A 21175-nucleotide genomic window follows, 5' to 3' on the forward strand; every position below is an offset into this window, starting at 1 on the left:
TTAAAATTTAAAATAGCAACAACAAAAAAAGTGGGGGTGGGCTGGGGGTGTAGCTCAGTGGGAAAGTGCCCTGGGATTCAATATCTCTAGTACCAAGAAAGTGGGTAGGGTAGAAGTTTGGGTGTGATGGTGCACACCTGAAATCCTAGCAACTCAGGAAGATGAGGCAGGGAAAAATCACAAGTTTGAGGTCAGTCATGGCAACTTAATGTCTCAAGATAAAAAGGGCTGGGGATATAGCTCAGTAGTAGAATGTTTGCCCAACATGCATGAGACAGTGGTTTCAATCCATACAAAAAAAAAAAAATGCCATTTAAGGTTTCAAGGAAGTGTGATTTTAAATATGGAAACATTCAAAACAACATTCTGCTAGCACCAGCAAGATAAAGATCTGTGAGGCAGCAATGAGGAAATATCTGATTTTCTTTCAGTAAAGGGTTAGGGTTAGCAGTAAGAAAATGAAGCAACCACAGTCTTTGCAGATAATTAGAAACACAATCTGAGATTCATACAGAAGCCAAAAAGAACTGAGGCAGGAAGATCATGAGTTCAAAGCCAGCCACAGCAATGGCGAGGCACTAAGCAACTCAGTGAGACCCTGTCTTTAAATAAAATACAAAATAGGGCTGAGGATGTGGCTCAGTGGTTGAGTGCCCCTGAGTTCAAACCTGAGTACTCCCCCCAAAAAATGTTTAAGCACTGTTATCTTCAGTCACACCTGTCAGAAATTCATCTCTGACCACTTATATCCATCTCTACCACTTTTCTCGTCCAAGCTATAATACTTTCTTTCACCTATACTACTCAGGTCCCTCCCAAAAGATCTCAACAATGGCCTCACTTGCCTCCCTTGTTGTTCTTAGAAGGAGGACTTGAATCCAAGGCCCACAGACTTTGTATAATTTAATCTCTTCCTTCTCCAAGTTCATTTCATATCAATTATTCTTCCACCTAAGACCCTTGTACCACTACAAGGGTTTGTCTGGAATATTCTTCCTTCCCTTTCACCTCATATATTAGCCCATATTTTAACAGTTCTCTCTTGAAGGATTTGTCCTCTCCACTTTCCAAGCATAGGTGTGTGTTTCTGTAAGCCATGTTTGTGCTTTGTGACTCACCCTGCCACTTAGTTAAATTAACCAGGAGTGGACACCTAATCTAGTTTGAACCAGTCAGAATTTCTCCAGAGCAAATTTGAAATTAAAACTAGGAACAATTGGTCTCTTCTGGTGATTGTATTGTAAAATATTAACTCTGAAGCTCCAGGGTAACTCTTTTGTACACTGTGCAGACCTAAGAAGCACAGGATAAGAAAGGCTGACAAAATCAGAATTAAAGCAGCTATACAGAAATGAGAGCCCTGCCTCCTTTCTCATCAATGGTCTGCTTTTATCTCCTGGGATTCTCATATTTCTTTTTTGCTAATGCTAGCTTGTGTAGTTTTTTATTATGTGCAACCAAAAAGCAGCTTTAATGCAACTAGGAAAACTAAAAACAATGGCCCCAAAACATGCCGAGACTTTATTGGAGGAGACTCAGTGGTCACTGAACCTATATAGACTACAAAATTTCAGGTGCCTTACAAAAATTTTTTAAAACCTTAATTAGCTTGATAACATTAAATTTTAAAAAATGAAAACAAAACAAAACAAAACAAAAAATCTTCAGAGCTGAGGAATTTAGCACATGACCTGACTTGATGGTTTCTCCTTGGTACTCTCAACAACTTAATAGATCAGCGAGAGACAGGTGAACCTTGAGCTAATCAGTAGATTACAAAAATACAAAAGAAATCCTGCAAGTTCTCTTTCTAGCTATATGATTACTATAGTCATCATAAAAGGGCTTAAAGACTTTTCTTACATTTTCCTATTTTCGGTGGAGTGGGGAAATGTATTTTCTTTCCTTCTTTTTTTTTTTTTCCTTAACGAAAAATGAATGACTCTGGTACCATCTGATGCACTAGATTCTTTGCTTTTTACCCACCTTTGTTTGGACTGTTTCTTCCTATTTTGTATATCAAAGCTTGAGTGAGCTACATATTTCTCAGCTACAGAGTCCTAGTCTTTCTTGCATTTGTCTTTATGCTTGTTAGTCAGCTTAATTTGAATTCTAATTTCTGTATTTTGTGTTTTACTCTTTAGCTGTCCATTTTCTATTCTAAAAAAAAAAATGGTACTTTCCAATGATACAATGAGTGTATTGAAAAATTCTGACTGTTCCAATAATAACTAATGAGAATGGCCTCATTGTAACGGCTTCCTAAATGGTCAGAATTAAATGGGTGATAAGATTAAACCATGTCTAGGCTCAGTAATAGAGTGCCTTCTTTGTGTGCAGGAGGCTCTGGATTCAATCTCTAGCACAGTACAGGAAAAACAAACAAAAAAGATGAGGGCTGAGGTTGTGGCTCAAGTGGTAGAGCGCTTGCCTAGCACGCATGAGGCACTGGGTTCGATCCTCAGCACCACATAAAAATAAAATAAAGATATTGTGTCCACCCAAAACTAAAAAATAAATATTTTTTAAAAAGATGAAGGTAATCAAAAAAGGGATCAGTCAGATCAACTGAGATGGGGGGTGTGGGGTACGGGATAGCGTTAACCCAGGATTGAGCTCAGGGGCACTCAACCACTGAGCCACATCCACAGCCCTGTTTTGTATTTTATTTAGAGACGGGGTCTCACTGAGTTACTTAGTCCCTCGCCATTGCTGAGGCTGGTTTTGAACTCATGATCTTCCTGTCTCAGCTTCCTAAGCCATGCTGTGATTACAGGTATGCACCACCACGCCCAGCTCAACTGAGATTTGAGCTCTAGAGATCAAAGAACAGTGTTGCTGATTTTACAGATAGTGTCCTCAAGCTGGAGTTTTTTTTTCTAGTGTAGTTAGAACATGCAGATTAGTATTTAGCTCAGTTTACAGGTGTAAAAACAGTTGTAACCTTAACTGTTTTATTGTTCTAATATAATAGACCTGTATTTCTCTCAGTTAAACTGTCCATATTTGTAGAGCATTGAGTTGTCTGTCATGTTGGATTCCTTGAACATAGCCATTTTTCTAAAGGCGTCACAATTGATTTTTTCATGTTTAGATTTTTTTATGTCTGAAATTGTTCCTACAGAAAACTTCAAGCAATGACTACTTTTAATGATGCCAACTCCTTCCGAGTACAAACTAGCAGTTTAACTTATAATTAATTACTCTGCTTTTTTTTTTCTTTATATATTGGGAACATATATACTTACATGATCTTACAGACCACCTCTAATCATGGGCTTGTTAAATCACTCATTTGTAGAAAGAATGTTATGTAATTTTGTCAGCTCTAATTATTGCCAGTGATATATATATATATATATATCTCCATGTAGAATAATTTTTAAAAATCACCAGACTGTGTTGTAGGCATTGTCCTATTAACTCTTTATATCCCAGTCCTTCTATTTCAGAGGTTACTATGAAACTTAAATAAGAGTGAAAAGGAAGCATTTTATATTATCCCTCTCACTGCATTACTTTGGGCCCTATATATAGTAAATGCAGGGCTTAAAAACTTTATTCTTTTCTTGAATCCAGGGGCACTTAACCACTGAGCCATATTCCCATCCATTTTTATTTTTTATTTTGAGACAGAGCCTAAGTTGCTTAAGACCTTGCTAAGTTGCTGGGGCTGGCTTTGAACTTGTTATTCCCCTGCTTCAACCTCCCAAGCTGCTGGGATCATAGGCATGCACTACTACACCTGGCCTTATAAAGTTTATTCTCACCGTTCCTGTTTCCATAACCATTTGCAGAAATCTGTTTTCTAAGAAAAAGTGAGTTTATAATTCAGCTTTCATGCTGTAAGCATAGTTCTTCTGCTCTTGCCCATCTCATCTCATATCTAGCCTCATAAACTTACAAAATGTTCATATGAAGAGTGGAAAGGAGAAGATTAAAAGAATTACTTTGTTATAGTTTTTCTTTTTTTTCCTCAATCTTATCTATGTTGCCTTTGTAGAGGACAGACTTTTTTTCCCCCTCTTTAAACAGAACTGATGTTAACAGAAGCAAGTGTCATTCAAAACCGGTTATTATTTGTAGCTAACATTCAATTTTATTAATAACATTAATAGCAGTTAATGGTTACTGAGTTCTTAGTAGGTACAAGGCTGTGTACATTTTATTGAATCTAAAACAAACATTGGTAAGATACGCCATTATTTTATCACTAAGAAAAAAATTGCTGCCACATAAAACTGGAGTAAAAATATTCAGTTAACATCTATTGAAATACTCCTTTAGGCTTAGATTTTTTTTTACTTTATGTTATTCTTATACATAAAAGGAAAACACAAGCAAGATAAATTAGTCATATAGTTAAAATATTAAGATAATTGTTTAGCATGGGTTTCTAACTTAAATTTCATAGTACTCCCAAAAGGAAGTTTCTTTTATTATACCCACTTTATAGATGCACGTGTAACCAAGACTTGGAAAGGTTAAATAGATTGTCCAGCAGTATACAGTTGGTGTGTGGCCAAGGAAATAGCCAAACCCAAGTCTGTCTGGCTGCAAATCCTATATTCTTGCCACTATACTATAGTGGCTCCATTCATATTCCCCAATAATTAACATCTTTAATATGGATGCAGGAAGAATATCCTAATCTTTCAGAGAGCCAAAACAGTGTATAATGCTACAGATAGTATTTCCTATAGGTTCCCAAGCTAAAATTTTAGTGACTGAAAACTTAAAGTACCCCATGAAGATCTTCAGCTGAGTATACATCCTACAATTCAGATTTCTAATTTAGATGAGGGGGTCCCTCTGCATTTTGATCAAATGATTCTCATTTTCCTAATTAGCTATAGTGACTTTATAATGATTTTTGTATATCTACCCCAGCTTGAATTTTATAAAAATTAATGACATGGTAAAGTTTTCTATTATCAAGTGACAGAAAACAGAACTGTACTGATGGATTTTTTTTTCACTTGAATGAATAAATGTACCTGCCATTCCCACCTAATTTTTCATTCCAGAATGGTTCCAGACTCTTTGAGTACAAATCATTTTGACCTACCAAGTCTGGCATTGCCTGTCTATCCTGTAACTTCCTGTGTGCTGTTGATTTACTTAGATGTTTTTTGTTGTTTCTTTTAGTCTTGCTAGATGTAAGATGAATACTACTGAGAAATTTTATTTATAACTATACAAAGCAAAAAAAAAATGACACTTCATAACAAGCAGAGCCCACAAACAACCATCTCCTTGGAACTTTAGGATTTTTTTCCCCTCGGAATAAATATCAATATTAAAAACTGGTACAGTCTCTCCTTAGGTATTCAAGAGTATGGGCTAGAAAGAGTATCCTATGCTCCTGTCAGATGATAAATACAGAATTAGTAGGTGAAGTTATAATTGAGGCAGAGATTTGATACTCAACCAAAATTATTCATTGAGCACATACAGAGTAGCCTTGCTCTCTGTGTGACACAAGAAATAAACAATATAAGCCGTAGATTCTTCCTTCAAGAAGTATATAATGGGGCTGGGATTGTGGCTCAGTGGTGGAGCACTCACCTAGCACATGTGAGGCCCTGAGTTCGATCCTCAACACCACATAAAAATAAATAAATAAAATAAAGGTATTGTGTCCAACTACAACTAAAAAGTAAATATTTTTGAAAAAGAAGTATATAATGTTGTGAAAGTAGAGACACTTCAAATAATATAAAGCATAATGTAATGCAAAGCATATTCTTCTCATAGGTTCAGACCTTACCTGCTGTAAAAGCTTAGAAGACTTAGGACAGTTGAGAGTGTTTTGGAATAGTCAGGAGGGCCATAAAAAGAAGTTCAGAAAATAGGACTTGTACAAGTAGATGAAGGGGAACAACATCCCAGGCAGGGAAAATGACAGAGAAAAATGACCCAAGCAGTTAGCATGAAACAAGTCTCTCTCTAGAGTCACAAGTTATTCCAAGTCCTGTCATAACTGATGAAAGCCTCCTTTGGAACACAGATCGTGTTCCAAATTGATTGGATTCTCCTTGTTGTAGAAGGCTTTTATGTTTGTATTTTGTTGCTATGGAAAAGCATTAGGCACAGCCTGGCACTGTGGTGCATGCCTGTAATCCCAGCAACTCTGGAGGCTGAGGCAGGAATCCAGATCACAAGTTCAAGGCCAGACTCAGCAATTTGGTGAGTCCCTGTCTCAAAATGAAAAGAGAAGAAAAAGCGTTAAGGCACAGCTTAGAGGACTTTATATTGTATGTTTTAGTAAAATGATGGCTAATTTGCATTATACTGGAGCCCACTGAAAACATATACCCTCCTATTAGATAGATTTCGATCTTCTGAGTTAGTTTTCTCCCTGTATCAATATGGGAACATGAGATAACTTTACCTCCATCTCCAAGATTACTTTTTTAAAAGTATTTGATTTAGATGTTTTTTTTTTCTCTTCCTTTTTTTTTTTTTTGGTGCTAGACATCAAATGCAGGGCCTTCACCCATGGTAGGCAAGCACCACTGAGCTACACTCTTAGCCTTTATTTTCTCATTCTATTTTTATGTTTTAATCTAGTCATTCATTACGATGAGGAAGCAATCAATTATGAATTACCAAGCCCAGTGTAAATTCTGCATCTTAATTATTATTTTTTTTTTAATTTTTTTTAGTTGTTGATAACCTTTATTTTATTTATTAATTTGTGGTGGCTGAGAATCAAACCCAGTGCCTCACACATTCCAGGCAAGTGGGCTACCGCTGAGCCACAGCCCCAGCCCCAATTATTATTATTTCTTAACAGCTTTTATATCAGCTACTGCCTCCTAGTTTGCCACACCTTTAGGTAACATCAACACATCAAACTTGGTAATGGGTATTACACATCAAATAGTGAACAAACTAAACCTCTGACTTGTGAATGTTGACGAGCTGTCAGCAATGTTAGGGCATACGGAGTGTGGAATGGGTTGTGTTTTTACCCAGGGGTAGATCCCAGAGCACTCTATAGAAATTATGGAGTCAGAGGAAAGCAATCCGATATTCAGGTAAGAGAAAATAGTAGTTTGTTTTCCTACTACAATTAGTCCTTGGTTCTTATTTCCTAAAATTGGAGCTTTTATGCTTTTTTTTCCCAGGAGTCTGTTTCCAAACTCCTATGATCTCACATGAAAAGTCTCCTTGAACTCTGAATAATGGTGAGCTTCTCAAATCTCACAGGAATATATAAAGCAAGGCTAGAATTTTTCATATTTTTAAAATTTATTTCTTACATACATGACAGAGTGGAGTGCATTACATTCATAATTATCCATTCACAGCACAATTTTTCGTAACTCTGTATATAGAGTATGTTCGTGCCAAATTATGCCATTATACAGCTCTTACTTTTTTTGCATTACAATTCTTAATACACCTTTATACCACAATTTATCATAACTGTTTGTATATAAGGTATATTGACACCAAATTCACATCTTCATACAAGTATTTTGTATAATGATGACCATCTCCTTCCACTATCCTTGCTATTCCCCTTCTCTTCCCTTTCCCTCCTACCCCTATTCCCTATCTAGAGGTAAATTTCCACCCATGCTCTCCCTCCCTACCCTACTTTGAGTCACCCCCCCCTTATATCAAAGAAAACATTCGGCATTTGTTTTTTGGGGATTGGCTAACTTCACTTAGCATAATCTTCTCTAATGCCATCCATTTCCCTGCAAATGCCATGATCTTATTCTTTTTTAGTGCTGAGTAACATTCCATTGTGTATAAATGCCACATTTTTTTTATCCATTCATCCACTGAAGAACATCTATGTTGTCTCCACAGTTTAGCTATTGTGAATTGTGCTGCTGTAAACATTGATGTGGCTGTGTCCCTGTAGTATGCTGTTTTTAGGTCTTTTGGGTATAGTCCGAGAAGAGGAATAGCTGGATCAAATGGTGGTTCCATTCCAGCTTTCCAAGGAATCTCCATACTGCTTTCCAAATTGGCTGCACTAATTTGCAGTCCCACCAGCAGTGTACTGCCGCAGTCTGGCTGGGCACAATCAGGAGCCACTTGTCAAAAGAAACTAACTTTATTTTTAGAACCACACACGCCAAACAAAACAGCCTCTCAGGAAAAATCCTCAGAGCCTCAACTGCCACCACCGGCTATCCACAAGCCTCTCTCTCCCACACAAGCCTCTCTTCACCTCCCACAATCCTCCTGCTCTTGAGGCCGATTGGCTGGGTCACGTGGGCGGAGCCAAAAAAAGTCCCCCAATGAGCAGCTCCGTGGTCTGAAAGGGCAGGGAAACAGTCCAATGAGCATCACCGCAGAGGAGCCAATCAGCTAGATGTTGCTGGGGCCGAGGAGCCAATCAGCTAGATGTTGCTGGGGCCGCTGTGAGCCAATCATCAGCCGGCAGCTGGAAGTTTGCTGGCAGCTGGAAGTTTGCTGGGGCCCCTTTGGCTGTGGCTCTCAACAGTGTACAAGTGTACCTTTTTCCACCCCCGCATCTCGCCAACACTTATTGTTGTTTGTCTTCATAATAGCTGCCATTCTTACTGGGGTGAGATGGTATCTTAGAGTAGTTTTGATTTGCATTTCTCTGATTGCTAGAGATGATGAACATTTTTTTGTATATTTGTTGATTGATTGTATATCCTCTTCTGACAAGTGTCTGTCCAGGTCCTTGGCCCATTTGTTGATTCTATTATTTAGTTTTTTGGTGCTTATCTTGTTGAACTCTTTATATACCCTAGAGATTAGAGCTCTATCTGATGTGTGAGGGGTAAAAATTTGTTCCCAGGATGTAGGTTCCCTGTTCACCTCACAGATTATTTCTTTTGCTGAGAAAAAAAACTTTTTAATTTGAATCCATCCCATTTGTTGATTCTTGGTTTTAATTCTTGTGCTATAGGCATTTTATTAAGGAAGTTGGGACCTAGCCCCACATGATGAAGATTAGGGCCTACTTTTTCTTCTATTAGACACCAAGTCTCTGGTTTAATTCCTAGATTCTTGATCCATTTTGAGTTAACTTTTGTGCATGGTAAGAGATAGGGATTCAATTTCATTTTGTTGCATATGGATTTCCAGTTTTCCTAGCACCATTTGTTGAAGATACTATCCTTTCTCCAGTGCATGCTTTTGGCACCTTTCTCATAAGATAGTTGTAATTTTGTGGGTTAGTCTCTGTGTCCTCTATTCTGTACCATTTGTATACAGCTTGTTTTGGTGCCAGTACCATGCTGTTTTTGTTACTATTGCTCTGTAGTATAGTTTAAGGTCTGGTATAGCGATACCACCTGTTTCACTCTTCCTGCTTAGAATTGCTTTAGCTATTCTGGGTCTCTTATGAATTTCATGATTGCTTTTTCTATTTCTATGAGGAATGCCATTGGGATTTTGATCTGTATAGTGCTTTTGGTAGTATGGTCATTTTAATAATATTAACTCTGCCTATCCATGAGCAAGGTAGATCTTTCCACCTTCTAAGGTCTTCTTCTGTTTCTCTCTTTAGGGTTCTGTAGTTTTCATTGTATAGATCTTTCACCTTTTTTGTTAAGTTGATTCCCAAGTATTTTATTTGGGGGGGGGGTATTGTGAATGGGTAGTTTTCCTCATTTCCCTCTCATAGGATTTGTCACTGATATATAGAAATGCCTTTGATTTATGGATGTTGATTTTATATCCTGCCACTTTGCTGAATTCATTTACTAGTTCTAGAAGTTTCCTGGTGGAGTTTTTTTGGGTCTTCTAGGTATAGAGCCATATCGTCAGCAAATAGTGCTAGTTTAAGTTCTTCTTTTCCTATAGTTATTCCTTTAATTTCTTTTGTCTGTCTAATTGCTCTAGCCAGTGTTTCAAGAACTGTGTTGAATAGAAGTGGTGAGAGAGGGCATCCCTGTCTTGTTCCAGATTTTAGAGGGAATGCCTACAGTTTTTCTCTGTTTAGAATGATGTTGGCCTGAGGCTTAGCGTAGATAGCCTTTACAATGTTGAGGTAAGTTCCTGTTGTCCCTAGTTTTTCTAGTTTTTTGAACATAAAGGGGTGCTGTATTTTGTCAAATGCTTTTTCTGTGTCTATTGAGATGATCATATGGTTCTCATTGTTAAGTCTATTGATGTGATGAATTACATTTATTGATTTCCGTATGTTGAACCAACCTTGCATCCTAGGGTTGAATCCCACTTGATCATGGTACACGATCTTTTTGATATGTTTTTGTATTCGATTTGCCAGAATTTTATTGAGAATTTTTGCATCTATGTTCATTAGAGATATTGGTCTGAAGTTTTCATATTATTGAAAGCAGAAGTGGGATATAAGAAGGTCTGCTTGCTGAAAGAGTTATCTTAAAGGAAGTTTTTAGCAATTTCATGAGGAAACATTTACTTCATAGAATGGTCAGAATATTAAAAAGCAGTTAATTTTGTCAGCGTTTAAGGCTTCATATTGATCAAGGTCTTAAGGAAAAATTACCAATAAATTTTATATGATTCAAGATGGTGTGATAATTTTATATGATTCAAGTTAATGTCTAGAAAGCACTCGCTTAGAATAGGATCTGGCATGTAAGTGCTTGGTAAGTGTTGTTAGAGGTGATAGAATATTGTTGATTTCTTAACCTAGGGAGTTTTTCTGAATAAGTATAATATCCTCTTAGGGCTTCTTTTCTTAGAAACTGAACTGATTTTGTTTTGTTTTGTGCATTTTTCATAGCCTTGTAGCTAATGATACACATTTAAACTGAGAAGAAGAAAGTTAACTGGACTGTGAATTTTATTTGAGATGATTCCCTTTGTAGAGGGAATCTGAATAATTAGGCTTAAATTATCCCATTCTAATTTAAATTCCCAAACATTCAGAGTAATTAAAAAGTCAGCAGACTGAAGTATTCACCATAAAGAAGGAACAAATGTTTTAGGAAATAGTTCTGTTCATTTGATTTAAACTGACAAGGCACATGCAGTTATCAAAATATTTCACTGTACCCCATTAATATGTACAATTTTTAAACTTTATATATCAGTAAAAATTTAAATATAAAAAAAGACTAGATGACTTTTAAAAACAAACATAGCTGATGATTGGCTGTTTTGTTCTGAAGATTTAATCATCACCATTGATTGGTGTTGAGGAATATATGTTTTCATGGTTTGGGGGTTTTTGTTTGTTTTCTGGTGGTATTGGTATTTTGAGATGTTTTTGTTTTTGTTTGGTGCAGTGTTGGGGATAAAATCCAGGACTGCATCATGATATGCAATTCTCCACCATTGAACATGTTCCCAGCCTATACATATTAGTATTTTAAATGTTTCCTTGTTTAAAATATAGGAACTTGCCAGGCTTAGTGATAGAGCACACCTGTAATCCTAGAGACTCAGAAGGCTGAGACAGAAAGATCACAAATGTGAGAGGCCAGCCTGGGCAACTCAGTGAGACCTTGTCTCAAAAAATAAAGAGAGGTAGGGATGTAGCTCAGTGGTAGAGCATCCCTGGGTTCAATCCCTGGTACCACAAAACATAATAATAGTAGAAACTGTAGGTCAATATTGAGTTAGCAAGCTATCTAACCAGGAAAGAGTTCTTAGATATAAACCTGTGAAAGAAGATCTATACATTTGGTTATAATAAAGGTTTTAAATTTCTATATGTAAAACAGACTTAAAAAAATTAGAAGATTAGCAGACTAGGCAAAAAGATTTGTAACATTAACAAAGAGAATATATTTTTAATTTTATAAGTTAAGATAAATATCAGCATTTCTGTTTGTAAATATAAGCAAAAAACATTAAAAAAAATCAGAGGAAGAAATATAATTGACCAATACAAATGTTAGAGAAATAGTCACCCTAGTCAAAGAAAGAGTAACTTAAATGAGTTTTTTTCCTGTATAAAGTTGTTTTTAATTATCAAGCTTGATGTTGTTAAGGGTACTAAGATTATAAAATGACACATCTTTCTAGAAGTTAATTCATAAAAATGACATTAAGAGCATTAAAGAGCTTATAGCTACTATTTTTACACTAAGGAGATTGGCAAAAAAATAAAAGATCTGACAATACCAAGTGCTGATAAAAATGTGAAGCAATAGGGACTCTTTCATATACATAACTGATAAACATTATTAACGTATTGGGGAAATAATTGGATTTTATCTTGAAAAGTCAGCAGTTGTTCTTCTAGATTGATACCCTAGACTCAGAACTCTTGTTCCCTTTTCACTAGGACTCTTATGCAAGAATGTTCCTATTAGAGCTGGGGATGTAGTTCAGTGGTAGAGTTTGGGCTTAGCTTGTGCAAAGCCCTGGATTCAATCCCAGCACTACCATGAAGAACACTCATAACAGCATTTTGATAATATCAAAATCTGGTGATAACTCAGATGTCCACTTATAGGGAAACTGATAAATAGTGGTATTTTTGTAAACAGTTGAAATCCGTAATAGAATAAAAATGAGGACTGGGGATGTGGCTCAAGCGGTAGCGCGCTCGCCTGGCATGTGTGCAGCCTGGGTTCAATCCTCAGCACCACATACAAACAAAGATGTTGTGTCTGCCGAAAACTAAAAAATAAATATTAAAATTCTTTAAAAAAAAAAAAAGAATAAAAATGAAAGCAGCACAGTTAAGTGTGTAAATCTTAAAACTATGTTGATTAAATAAAGCAAATTGCAGAAGAATACATCTAATATGAAACCATTTATGAAAGAAAGCAAAAACAGTTAAAAGAAGGAAAAAATTGAGAGAAAGCCAGGAATAAGGTTAGTATGAAAAATCAAAAGTAGAGTCAAAATTTTCTGTTCTTGTTAGAAGTGGTCCACAAATTTGACTCTAAAGCTTTCCAATAAATGATATTAGAAAAAATTTATGATACCTTTAAAATAAGAATAAGTCAACTGTTCTGATACCAAGGCCAGAAATTTCTCCCCAGATTATCTCTGCGGGCAAATTATTTAACTTCTTTCTATGTAACGTTACCTTTTCTATAAAATGGAATAATCATAGTACCTGTTATATGGTGTTCTGAGAATTATATAAGTTCCTAGGACAGCACCTGGCAGGTGATAAGCACTCAGGCATGTACTCATTAGCCATAACAAATGGCATTCTCAAGACTGCCCTTACAGAAGTCAGTATCATGAAGTAGATATTATTAAGGGATAAGTGGTGAAATATTCCTCCCCTCAGATAGGGAATGTTCCCAACAATAGGACAGAAGTGTTGTGAGCAAATGTTTTGAGCAAAACACTCAGTGTTTTGTCTGATTTCAGTCAATACATATTTCCTGAGCTCCTTTGTTATACCAAGTTTTCCGTCTGGTAACTGAGAAGGAGGATACAGGACTTATTAAGCTGGTATTGTGCACCAGCCAACTCTAAGTACTTTAATCTTGGAATCATTTATATGTTGAATAATAAATAAAAGTTTTGAATGTACTTTTTCTACTCTTCAAATATGAAAGTAATATTCTGTAAAACTGAAGAAAGGCTAAGAAAAAGCAATATTGAAAGGATGCAGGAATAGTAATTGAACTTAATAGTCACAGTGAACAGAATAAACAGTTGAGGCTGTTACTTTCCAGAGAGGTGATATTATGGTGATAAAAATATTAATTGCAAAACAGGAGGGAAAATATTAATTGCTACGTTTTTTTAATCCTGACTAGATATCAAACTGTACTAATATCTCTCTTTATGTTATCTCATTTAATCCATATGCAATAGTATTTTGAGGTCACAAATATTATCTCCATTTTTTTGGTAAGGAGAAGCCAACAAGTATGGATTTAAGCCAGAATTTGAACTCGGGCCTAAACACATATTTTTATTCTCTTCAGTGAATCCATCCTTCTGTGGAATGAAGCCAAAACTTATCAAGCTTTAGAAACCTTTTTCCAGATCTAAACTATTTTTTCCCAACAAACTCAGCAAATATATTTTGATTTTTATTATCAGTAATAAATTCATGCATCAGTTTTATTATCTTCCTACTTGGGGTTGTCAGACTGGCAGGTTAACTTTTTTCTGGTCTTACTATATGATTGGGATTTATATCAGTTAATCAGTCAGTTGATTTCATCACCAGTCTGAACATTCTTTTAATTGTAGATGGACACAATACCTTTATTTATTTATTTTTATGTGGTGCTGAGGATCGAACCCAGTGCCTCACATGTGCTAGGCAAGTGCTCTACCACTAAGCCACAACCCCAGCCCCCTGAACATTCTTTAAAACAATTTTTTAGTTGTAGATGGACATAATATTTGTTTGTTTGTTTGTTTGTTTTTATGTGGTGCTAGGGATCAAACCCAGTGCCTCACGCATGGTAGGCAAGCGCTCTACCACTGAGCCACAACCCCAGCCCCAATGATTTTTTTAATACCCAGGTTTGGGTTTGTAGCTTAGGTTAGTCTCAAACTTTTAGGCTCAAGTAATCCTCCTGAGTTAGCCTCTCAAGTAGCTGGGCCTTACAGGCATATACCACCACACCCAGTTAAAACAGTTTTTAAAGTGGAAGTAATTTTTGAATTTCAAGTAGAAAAGTCTAGAGTTTAGGCTTAAAGTATAGCTTTAAGAAAGGTGTACTCATGGCCTTGAGTGCTTATGTGGCACCACGCATAAGACTCTGAGTTTAATCCCCAGTATCATAAAAAAAGAAAAGGAAAAAAAACTATTTGACAGTTTGTAATCTCATGGTCCAGTCTCATCTCCAAAGTTTATTTTGGCCCATGCTGAGGACAGTGACCTTCTTCCTCAGCTTGCCAAGGCACAATATTAGTTTTGACAGTGAAGATGCCTCTTACATTTAAAGACCAAGAAAATTCAGGTTCCTGACAATCTGGCTTAGGGTTCTCTGGTGTACCAATCCAATTGCAGAAACACAGATTTCAATTCCAACTATGAAATATGTATGTCATGCTCACTGTGTAGGTTTACAGTACAGAACATTGCCTAATCGTTTTTTCTTTTGATGGATATAATGGTGAGACTCCTGACAGTATCAACAGTGGCATGGTTAAGATCTCAAAAGCCACATACTGTCAGAGTGAAAAACATAGATGTGTTCAGCTCAGTGGCCTGAACTCTCCATACAGCTTGCATCATGCAGTTCAGAATCTAGAAAAAGCCTCAAGAAATTTATCATTCTGAAATATTTGTATAAGGGAAGGGTTTACTCTGGGAGATAGACAAAGTCTTCTGGAAGGTAATTATATGAAAGAAAGAAAACAGGATTGAAGTTCCTTTATTCTCCACAGGAGCAAACCTTCCTTCTATTAATTTTCAAAGGAAAAAAAAAAAAAAAGAGAGAGAGAGAGAGAGAGAGAATTTCCAGCAGAGATTCATTAACCACAAAAGTCTTTAACATATAAAGGCCCACTTGCTGATACTGATTGTTTTTCTTTTACTCTTTTTTAACCTTAATTTTGGACTTTGTTCATCATACATTTTCTTCTCTTCCTGACTTCCCATCTTCCTCAGGTCATTTCATATAGATATGTGTAGACCATCTGTCCTTCCAAAAGGCTGTCCCTGCTCTCATCAAGGGGTAGGGATGGGAATGGAGAGGCATAGTGTGGATAGAACGCCAGGAAAAATCTTGCAGACAGTTTTTTGGCTCCTCTTTTCTGGCCCTTCTTTGCCTGCCCTGCAGCCCCCTGGGGATCAACAGGGAGACAACAGCTTGTATCCATTTGAGAAAGTGGCAATGGCACAAAAGGAAAGTGCTAGGTTCTTCAGCTTTCCTTTTAAACACAGAAAAGGGATACAGATGGTGGGTGGTGTGCTGGAACGCACATGTTCTGTGCCTTAGGATCAAATAGAATGGAAATTCTTAATTGTCATTGAAGTGGAACATAGGAGGTTCCAACATAAGTGGAACATATGTTTGGCTAAGGAAAATGCAAGCCAATGATTCAGATTGCTTCCAAATATACAAGTAGAAGTTTTCTACATTGTGATAATTTTGTCCTAACCTGTGTCTTTCTCCAAAGGCTCTCCCTTACCTTGGAGATTGATTGCATGTGAGTACACCCGTAGGATTGTCAAAGCTTGCAGTACTTGTCCCATAGAGCCTTATATCTAGCTGCTACCCTTGAAAATTTAACCCCAGTGAAGGTCCTTGAGATACCACCCTCAAAAATCTTGGTAGGTCTTCAGTTAAAAAGTGTTAAATTAATAGGTCATTTGTTCATGTCTGTTCCCATGAACAGTTTTGAGGAAAGAAAAAACTCCCCATGGCTCCTTCCAACCATGTTGAAGAGCTCAGAAATAGCTTGACTGTAGCTCAATGGTAGAGTAGTTGCCTAGCATGCACAAGACCCTAAGTTCAACCCACACCACTGGAAAGAAAAAGAGAAAAACCAACTCAGAAATGAGGCAGCCATGCCTCAAAGGACCCTGCAAGTATAAACAGAGGTGCTGCCCAAAATCAAATTATAGAGCTAAAGCAGTAAGTTTCAAAATGAGCCGTACTACATGGATAAACTGAATTTTATAGTTTTTAAGCCTTTTAGTTCCAACTTAATAATAATAGAACCCATTAACAGAAGCCAGTTCAAATTTTCAAAAGAATAGTGGTAAAAATGTTAATTTAAACATCAGAATTGCTACTTGGGAATCTCTGCTGGAAATTGTCTTTTTGCCTTTGAAACATTACATAGGGGAGGCTTTGCCCCTGTGGAGAATAAAGACCTTTCTGTAAGCCTTGAGCAGGCCGAAGCTGCTGCCAGTGTTATAGACAAGAAACATTTCAGTGTTAAATCTGTCTTGTGGCATGAAGCTGAAAACTCATCTAGTGCAAATATAGGGGACTGTCCCACAGCTGTGAAACCCTCCAGACAAGGGGAGAGTAAAGGCTCTAAATTCTTAAAGCCTGGCTCCAAGAGCAGGGCCCTCTGCTTTGTTTCAGAAGTCCAAGGATGAACTATGCAACCCCAGCTTTTACCCAGGTATCAGATTTCCCTGAAAATCTGATCTCAACGTTGCAGAAACTGTGTCCATTTACAAAATTTCGTCAGCCATCCATTTTGTTTCAGGATGCTAAATTGAACCATAAATCAAACTTAAATTGAATCCTGAAAACTTTTGGTATTGTCAGAAATTAATCAGCTCTATAGAAGTGATGGTGTGACAAACATGATATATTGAGTGGTTGAGTTGAAAGGGAGGCCTTCACTTAATATTGATGATGTTGACTTCTTTGCAAATAGTTTTGCTTCTTACTTAACTATGACTTATAAGCCCCATGGCTGTCTTAGTTTATCTAAAACAGCATAGTGCTGTCCTACAAGTTGCATATGTACCACTGCTTCCAAGCAGGAAGCAGTGGCATTCAGATAGTCTTTGGACCTAGCAGGGCTGGGTTTGAATCCCAGCTCTGTTACATGTAGCTGCACATTGCCTCAATTTTCTCATCTGCAATGTGAAACTAATAATAGCTGTTTCATAGAACTATTAGTGATTAAATGAGAGAATTATATAGATGGATTACCTGGCACATAGTACATGTTCAGTAAATGGTGATATTATTACGGTTTTGTGCCTTCCTCATTGCTATAGTCTCATCAGTGAGTAAACTTACCAAGCCAGCTAAGAAAATGAGAATTGAAAGAGAATTCACTTTTGACTATTTACTTCTTTATTTCATGTCTCATGTGTGAATCTCATCTCCCTCCTAGATTCAGGTGAGGTCCCTGAGAATAGAAACATAATTTTTCCTTCTTTTCTGTACCCCACAATGATAAATACAAGTGTTAAACAACTAGAAGACATTCAGGAAACGCTTGTTGATGTGAACTTACTTAGTACCATCTTAGGTCTATGTATGCCCCTCTCATAAGAACAGATTTGGCTCTGCTGTCTAGAAATCCAAAAATCTCCCGTGTTTGCTATTTTTCAGTAAAACCATGGAGAAATTTTGCCATCTTCAAATCATTTCTATTTGATTATTGGGCCATTGCTAGCCATTTTATTATTTGTTTATAAGTATCATTAACATTGCAGCTGCAACTGAGATAGCTTTCTTGTCTCCATTTTAAATGAAAATTTTATTTTCTAATTATCATTTAGATTAGCTAGAGGTCCTTTATACTTAACATTTCATCTTCATATTTAAATATATTTAAGAACTGGGGATGTAGCTCGATAGTAAAGTGCTTGCCTACCAATAAATAAATACTATTTATTTATTTTTTCAGCAGTTTTTGTAGCAAACAAGTCGAATGTAGGCATCCTAAATTTTATGTATTTTTTTTCCCTGAGCTCTATTGATGTCCTAACATGCAGTTAACCATTTTAGGGGAAACTTGAAAATACATTACTTTTATCTGAAATCCTCAAAGATCTGAGTGTATAACAATATAGAATATACATTGAGAAACTGACTTGACTTTACATATATGTAACTGATCAGATTTATAATAATTAGCTTTTAAATTCTCTCTGAGGAGCAAGGACACAGATGACCTTAATTATTACTAATTATTACTTATTACTAAAAATGGCATGGATTTATATGGAGCTTTAAAATCATGTTTATCCTCACAAGAATGTTCCTGACCTATGGAGAAGTATTAGAGGCTATTGAGTTATCTTTGAGAAAACTGAGGGCCAGGGTAGTTGGGCAACTTCTCTTAAGTCATAGTTAATGACAGATCTGATCTTAAAAGTTGGCTCTTCTGTTTCTTAGTAGTTTTTGCAGTTCTTGCAAGCTTTATGCAACTATGTTCTTAACACAGTTGATCATTCTACACTCCACATCAAAATACTTACCATTTGACTCCAAGAACACTCTTTTTTTTTCTCTCTCAGTTTGAACGCCATGATCCTGTAGATGGGAGAATTACTGAGAGGCAATTTGGTGGCATGCTGCTGGCCTACAGTGGGGTACAGTCCAAAAAGCTGACTGCTATGCAGAAGCAGCTCAAGAAGCACTTCAAAGAAGGAAAGGTAGGTCCCTTTGGATGGAGAAAGAAAAGAAGCCATGGGAACTTCTGGTTATTGCAAAGGTAACAACATAATAGTGAGAAGAAGTCATGAACTAATTCATCTTTAATACTGAAGATGCAAAGGGAGAAAAAAAATAAGCAATGGGGGTAAGGAAGAGAATCCAGAATAACCCTAGGTTTCTTGTTCAGGCAAAAGTTGGTACTGTGCACTGAGATGGAGAATTTCAGCAGGAGGCTAGCTTGAATTGAAAGAAAAAGTTCAGTTGTGGATGTCTTGAGCTTAAGATATCTGTTAACTCTCCAAATAGAGATAATCAGCAGACAACTAGATATTCTGTCTGTCTGCAGTTAATTTAGGAATCATCAGTACACTGTTAGAGTTAAAATCATGAGAACAGAAAGATTTCCAAGGAAGGCATTACACAGAAAAGAGCTGTGGGCCAAGAATCCAGTGGAATACTAACATTTAAGCATCTCAGGAAGGAAATCTAGAAGAAATGATTATAGAAATACCTAGAGAGAGTAGTGAAATCAAAGTGAAGGAAATAAAGAAGGTTCAGGAACTGAGGTTCTGCATTGTCCTGTGCAACAGAGAGGCAATAGTAAGATAATGATGAACCTATCTGTTGGTTTTGGTGAAATAGTAGTAACTGATGACCTTTGGGAGAGCTGTTCTGTTGGAGTAATACAGTTGGAAGGCAAATTAGATGAGAAGTAAGGAAGAAAAGAAAGAGACAGAAAAAAGAAGAGGAGGTATAGACAGAGGGGAGTTACATATGCAAAATTTTGAGTTAATGTATTAACCTATTATGGCTGCTATAGCAAAAAACCACAGACTGAGTGGTTTTAACAACAGAAGTTTACTTTTTCATAGTTGGAGAGTGTGTTGTCAGATAAGCTTTCCTCAGTACACATGGATAGACAGCAGCTCTTCGGTGGTATTTCTTCTTATAAAGATACTAATCCTATCAGATTAGGGCCCACCTTTATGACTTCATTTTCCCTTCTTATTTCCTTTGAGGCCCCCATTTTAGCTATACTAAGAGGACAATGGTTTCGGCACATGGATTTGGGGAGGGAAGTGGGGACACAAACAGTCCATAATCAGCAGGAAAAACAAACATGGCACATCGAGGAACTGAAAAGAGATAGTGTGGTTTAATCATACTGAATAAGAAGAAAGAACTGAGATGAGGTCAGAGAGGGAGATGAAGACCAGGAAATATGTGCGTTAGGATTAGAAGGCACCAAGTTTATTCACAGTGCAGTGAGATGCTACTAAAGACACTACTGAAATGACATGGTTGTATATATGTTTGGAGAGAGTCCCGGAAAGGAGTTTGGAAAGAAATGAGCATAAAAGCAAATAGTTTGATAATAAGATTATTAGAGAGTTTAGGAATAGTAACACATGCCTGTAATCCCAGCTACTCATGAGGCTAAGGCAAGAGGATCTCAAGTTCAAGGCTAGACTCAGCAATTTAGCAAGGCCCTTTCTCAAAAATAAAACAATAAAAAGGGCTGGGATTAGGCTAAGTAGTAGAGCACCCCTAGTGTTGAAAAAAAAAAACGAGAGAGAGAATTTAGGAAGAGATGATCTAGAGTTTTTAACAGCTCTGAGATTTAAGACCAGGGATTCATTCTAACTCTACTCAACACCGCTCTCTGATACCTTTTACCACTAGCTGTACCTAGTGCAAAAAGGAAAAAAAGAAAAGGGTAAATGATGAAACCCTCTCAGGACTGGGGGTTTTGCCAGCTGGTGGAATGAACAAACGGGCACATACCAGCTAAGAAGTCGGGTCTCTAAAAGACCACACCTGCACATGTACACGCTCACACAGACACATACAAAGGAGAACCCAAATCTTTTTCCCAAATCCCATGATTTCCTGCTGGACAAATGACCTGGCAGTAAAAATGTTCCATGAGAGATTACCAAGGTAATGTGATATGATGGACATGAAACTTCTTGTCACTTTAACGATTCAATAATAAGCCAGGCTTGGTGGTTCATACCGGTAATCCCAGCAGCTCGGGAGGCTGAGGCAGGAGGATCGCCAGTTCAAAGCCAGCCCAGCAAAAGCAAGGTGCTAACAACTCATTGAGACTCTATTTGTAAATAAAATACAAAAGAAAATAGGTCTGAGGATATAGCTCAGTGGTTGAGTGCCCCTGAGTTCAATCCCCAGTATCCTGCTCCAAACCAAAAAAAAAAAAAAAAAAAATTCAA

General features: G+C 36.9%; 1 protein-coding gene across 1 annotated transcript in view; it reads left to right on the forward strand.

The window, feature by feature from the left end:
• Micu1 (mitochondrial calcium uptake 1) overlaps window positions 1-21175 on the forward strand; it is a 186426-nt gene that overhangs the window by 124221 nt on the left and 41030 nt on the right. Inside the window, exon 10 of the mRNA XM_048808814.1 lies at window positions 18806-19002. Within this exon, the coding sequence (XP_048664771.1) occupies window positions 18806-19002 (197 nt within the window). The remainder of the gene's footprint in view (window positions 1-18805; window positions 19003-21175) is intronic.

Source organism: Marmota marmota, unplaced genomic scaffold, assembly GCF_001458135.2.
Source record: "Marmota marmota marmota unplaced genomic scaffold, marMar, whole genome shotgun sequence".
NCBI classification, from domain to species: domain Eukaryota; kingdom Metazoa; phylum Chordata; class Mammalia; order Rodentia; family Sciuridae; genus Marmota; species Marmota marmota.